Source organism: Sphaerodactylus townsendi, linkage group LG06 (assembly GCF_021028975.2).
Source record: "Sphaerodactylus townsendi isolate TG3544 linkage group LG06, MPM_Stown_v2.3, whole genome shotgun sequence".
NCBI classification, from domain to species: domain Eukaryota; kingdom Metazoa; phylum Chordata; class Lepidosauria; order Squamata; family Sphaerodactylidae; genus Sphaerodactylus; species Sphaerodactylus townsendi.
Genome location: NC_059430.1, coordinates 126,302,867 through 126,308,369, shown reverse-complemented (window position 1 = coordinate 126,308,369; position 5,503 = coordinate 126,302,867). Strand labels below are relative to the sequence as shown.

At 50.0% G+C, this 5,503-nt stretch overlaps 1 protein-coding gene across 1 annotated transcript in view; it reads right to left on the bottom strand.

Annotated features, from left to right (window-relative positions):
- The window catches only part of TOMM40 (translocase of outer mitochondrial membrane 40), a 14,740-nt gene extending 9,565 nt beyond the window's left edge, over positions 1–5,175 (bottom strand). Inside the window, exons 1-3 of the mRNA XM_048502165.1 lie at positions 5,034–5,175; positions 1,787–1,994; positions 1,142–1,209 (exon numbers count right to left, since the gene is read on the bottom strand). Of these exons, the coding sequence (XP_048358122.1) occupies positions 1,142–1,209; positions 1,787–1,985 (267 nt within the window). The 5' untranslated portion in view covers positions 1,986–1,994; positions 5,034–5,175. The remainder of the gene's footprint in view (positions 1–1,141; positions 1,210–1,786; positions 1,995–5,033) is intronic.
- Positions 5,176–5,503: the final 328 nt, after the last annotated feature.

Below are 5,503 nucleotides of genomic sequence, written 5' to 3'. Positions count from 1 at the left end.
ACAGAGAAAAGGATCAGGATTGTCCAACAAGTAGTGTAATCTAATTAAATCGGGGAGATGGGGTAAATGTAAAGGAGTAAGATTCACATACTTGGATCTGATTTCCTTGAATCGCAGAGAACAGTGTAGTAAATTCGATGTGGGCCAGGAGATTCAACTGAGCCATCGTGACACGGGCACAATCTTTTAGCCTTTTCTTGCTTATTAAATCTGCCATGTAACAAGGCAGAAGGCATAACATTAAACCTGGTGAGCACATTATGGCCTCTTTTGAGCAGGGCTTCTATTAAGCTAATACAGGTAAGCGTGCCAAGTGGCCCCCGCTCAAAATGGGAGAGAGAAAAATACAGGGGGAGCAGCACATTTTCTTGGCTGCAGTGGATTAGGGTAGAGAACTCTCTCTATCCAATAGAGAACCTTTAATTTTCTATAAGCTTGAATAGGACAAAAGGGCAAAGTGAATCCACTCGGACAGTCCAACAGAGGCCATTTTTTCTTCAATTATGGAAAGCCAGGCGTTGGAATGGGTGTCAGAGAGCAGACGGTGGACCAGGGAATTACAGTCTGAGAGAAAATGAATTCGCAGCCAGAATCTAAAAGCCTTCAGCCAAGCGGCTGATTCCAAGGAGTTTTGACCTAACTCCAGACAAAGGGCTGCATAGGGAACACAATTTGGGAGTCCAGTTATCTTATGAAAAAATCTGAATTGAAGGGAATTCAAGGAGTGGTTAATAGCTTGAATCCAAATTGGGACTCCGTAAAGCAATCTCGAGGCGACTTTGGCATTGAAAAATCTGAGGGTAGGAGGGATATTGAGATCACGAAATGACTGCTGCAGCTTATCTCCAGTCACTCAGTGACTGTTTGCAGTGACGGCCGACTCTAATTTGGAGAAATCAATTCCTCGCTCCTTTACATGCAACATGCGGAGTAACCTGGGGCTAGCTGCAGTTCTTTGAGAACTCTCTCAGGTGTCTGCGCTGGGGAAAGGAAAGGAAGGAATGTATAACCTGTTGTGAGACTCCCTACACGAGAGAAAGGAGTATACGTTCAAATTATTCTTGCATATGGGAACCTCCGCAGAAGCTACACAATCGAACTTGCAAAATACGAACAAATGCGAAAATGATATCGGTTTTACCTGGAAGTGATTGCTGAGACCTTTATTCACAGTCAGCTTCACCCCCTCCATCTGGATAGGGAATAATTCTGCAACGGGAAGAAACAAAGCGGGGAAAGTGAGACTGTTTCGCGCTTTCAAATTTCACCCGGGAAATCCCTTGTACTCCAGAAGACACCTGATGAGGCCTCCCCCCAAAAGAAACAAGAGCAAAATTAGGAGACAACAAGTTTGTGTGGCTGCAGGAAACCCACGTTCAAATTCTCACCACATAAGAACAAGCCAGCTGGATCAGACCAGAGTCCATCTAGTCCAGCTCTCTGCTACTCGCAGTGGCCTTTGGGAGCTCACATGCAGGATGTGAAAGCAATGGCCTTCTGCAGCTGTTGCTCCCGAGCACTTGATCTGATCCTCTGAAGATGCCAGCCACAGATGCAGGCGAAACGTCAGGAGAGAATGCTGCTAGAACACGGCCAGACAGCCCGGAAACAACACAGCAGCCCGGAAACCACACAGCACCCCAGAACAACTCTGAATCTGTACTTTTGCAGATTTGGGGGGATCTGCCCCACGCAGAAGCCACACTCACAAGGTGCCAACGTTTTACGGGCGATACGGCTAGACTGCAGGGCAGGACTTGCCTCTTTTGCTAATGGGCGCTTTTACCTTTGCATTTCCGATGACACTCCTCAAACGTGCCCGGGTTTGGAAGCTGGTCACATTTCTCTTCTGCAGCGCGATCCTGGGGCGGGGGGACCAGCCCACTGACGGGGGGCATGGCAAAGCCAGGCGGCACCGACACCAAGCCAGAGCCCGGCACCGCAGGAGGGGGTGCCGGGGAGCTGGCAGCCAGGACGTTACCCATGGCAAGGAACTAAGGAAGAAAGCGAGAGAAAACACATTCATTACATGGGTGGTCTTGTCCAGAAACACCTCATTTTCATGGGCAAGGGGAGAATGTAGGAGTAGAAGAGTTTGGATTTATACCCCCCTTACTCTCCTGTAGGAGACTAAAAGGGGCTTGCAATCTCCTTTCTCTTCCCACCCCCAACAACAAACACCCTGTGAGGTGGGTGCAGCTGAGAGAGCTCCGCAGAGCTGTGACTAGCCCAAGGTCACCCAGCTGGCATGTGCTGGAGTGCACGGGCTAATTTAGTTCCCCAGATAAGCCTCCACAGCTCAAGTGGCAGAGCAGGGAATCAAATCCGGTTCTCCAGATTAGAGTGCACCTGCTCTTAACCACTACGCTACTGCTGAGTACACTGCTCCAGATTCCAAAACGTCTCACAAAGTTACTAGGCTAGATGATAGGCACTGTGATTTATATTACAGTTCAGAGCTTGCTAAACCTAGGATTCTACTAGGTAATATTTGCACCACTTCATGCATCATGTTAACACTTGAACTGTTTCTTAGCCTTCTGGTTGGTTTTACAACCCAAATCCTATTTCATTGTTCATTCAATGTCCCCTTCCCTCCCCGCCCTCTGTCTTGAGTCCAAGTAAGAAAGATGGAGTATAAAAGATGTAAATATACAATTTGTTTTACAGACACGGTTTTAGACTCAGCCTAAGATGATCTCAAGCAGGTATGTCAAGAATAACATTCCCAGGTGCAAAATGACGCGCCATGATTGTCCTTTCTATGCAGCAAGAAAACATTTCAACCAGTATTTCCCTGAGAAACAGCTAGCAGCCAAAAAGTCTGAATACAGTCACAATTTCACTCACAAATTAGTATTTCCAATATCACATTAGAGATCCTCGTATATTTCATGTGGATTGAAAAGGCTGTTCGAGTTTGAAACTCACTTGATCGTAAGACATCTATGAGATGAACTGATTTTTGAAAAGAGGAGCTAAGCGTGAGTTGCTAGTCACTTTTACGCACTGTACAAATACGAATGTTGAGTAAAATTGTGAATGCATTCAGTCTTTTTGACAGCCAACCCTTTCTTGTGCAAAAACTGAGGTTAAGAGCTCGTGTATCTAATCTGGAGGAACCGGGTTTGATTCCCCGCTCTGCCGCCTGAGCTGTGGAGGCTTATCTGGGGAATTCAGATTAGCCTGGGCACTCCCACACACACCAGCTGGGTGACCTTGGGCTAGTCACAGTTCTTCGGAGCTCTCTCAGCCCCACCTACCTCACAGGGTGTTTGTTGTGAGGGGGGAAGGGCAAGGAGATTGTAAGCCACTTTGAGTCTCCTGCAGGAGAGAAAGGGGGGATATAAATCCAAACTCTTCTTCTTCTCTTCTTCCTTTGACTTTGGTTGCACCTCCCCTTTGTTGTAGGGATAAGAAGAGCAAAGCAGAAACTTTGGCCAATATCTCTCTGAGAAGGCAATGCAATAGGAAGAGACATCGGCCAATTACCCTCTGGCACGTGGTAAGATCAGAACCGCACTGGGGCAAGAAATCTTGTCCCGACACTCTTCCTCTAGCCCCCCCTCCCCCCCGGTGTGTGCTTCTCACTTCCCACAGGGAAAGCAAGAGTACTTCTGGTGTGACTTCCCGTGCCAGAGCAAGGTGAGGGAACAGCCTGCAGTAGCTAATTGGTCCTTGTAACATTTAAGTCACTTCTCAAAGACAAGCAAAAGATGGTGCAGACAAAGTACACGTATTCAACAGCAATAACTGATCATGTCTGCCATAGATCATTAGTCCATGAAGATCAGCACTGGCTACTCTGACTGCCAGTTGCTCTCTAGGGCCTCAGGTAGGAGTCTTTCCCCATTTCCAACCACCCCAGCCTTTTAAACAAAGATAAAGATGCATGCAAAGTGGATGCTCGTCCACTGAGCCACGCCCCTAGGATTAAACATAAAACTACCCCAGTTCTATTACATTGCTTATTAGTTTCAGAGGGCAGCCATGCTGGTGTGTAGAAGAGTTAGATATGAGTCCAGGAGAATACAGAGACCAAGGTTTCCAGGGCATCAGCCATCGGGAATCTGAGCTTCCTTCATCAGAGATTACACCCCCTGGTAACTAACCAAGGGAGCCCCAATTCTTGAAGGCTAACATGGTGGAAATCTCAGCAATCTCTAAGGGAGTGGAGTACACATTCCCCCAGCGGTATGCGGCAGAGTGTTTGGAAATAAGGGGAAAATTACATAATGGGTTTGCTAATGGGGGGTGGGGATCCAGTTTTAGGGAAATGGATTGCCAAGGGTGAGTGAAAAATAGGTTGGGAACCAAGGGTGTTCCTGAACTTTACAAATTGCCTATCAGGTGTCTTGTCCTATAGATTGCACTGACATGCACCTAAGGCATCAGTGGGAATGGTGGGTTAGAAAAGCATTAGATCAGAGTTGCTCAACTCTGGTCTTCCAGAGGTTCAAGGACTACGACTCCCATCAACCCCTGCCAGCATTACTAGTGTAATGCTAGCAAGGGCTGATGGGAATCGTAGTCCATGAACCTCTGGAGGACCAGAGTTGAGCACACCTGAATTAAAGGAAGGACAGGTCCTTGATTCTGCAGGAGGGGGTTCTCTGTGCCTCCCCCACCGCCACAATCAATCAATCAATCAATCAATCAATCAATCAAAGAGATTCTTTGCTGAGAGATGACACTCCTCCCCCTTCCCTCCTCCCCACACCCACCCACCAGGACGCAAGGGAACCCGTCCTCCTGCAGAGTCAGGGAAGCTCCACTGGGACCCCCCAACCCGCACCTATCGTTCCTAGCTTTGCAGGCAATGGCTCGGCCTGGCCCACTTGCAGGGTCGCCCAGCTGCTGACCTCCGCAGTGGTGGTCACGTGGCCGTACGGGGGGAGGAGAAGCCCCCTGCCCCTCCCCCACCTGTCACTCTTCCCCTGCCCCTCCCCCACCTGTCTCCCTCCGTGCCCCCCCTCTCCGCCCGTCCCCCACCCCCGCGCCACACGTCCGGCCCGATCTTCCCTCCAACTCACGCGGTGGTGGCGGCGGCAGCAGCAGCGAGGGCAGGAGCCGGGAGACACCCGAACCCGCCTGCACTGAGCCCCCGCCCCCTGCTCCCCACCATTGGTCAGAGTGGTCCAAGCTCCTCCCCCTGCCCCCGCTCACAGCCACGCTACTGGCCGGTGTCCTCCCAAGCCTCGCCCCTTCGCCCAAGCCGTGCAGCCCTCATGGGTGAAAGGCTGGTTGCATGCCTTCTCGTTTCCGCCCACCCGCTAGGAGGGTTCCTATTGGCCGGATTCACGGCATTTCATACTGATTGGTCGAGGAAGGAAATCAATCTGACCCCCCTCGTCTGCCATTGGCAGAGGCCAGCCCACTGCCGTGTTTTCATTGGTCGTTTTCCAGAAGAGGCGAGGACACAGACCGCTGGATGGCTAGGTTCTAAATGAGGAGGCGGAGCGTTGCGCGAAGGAAGGTCAGGTGCAAGGAGCGGGCGCAAGGT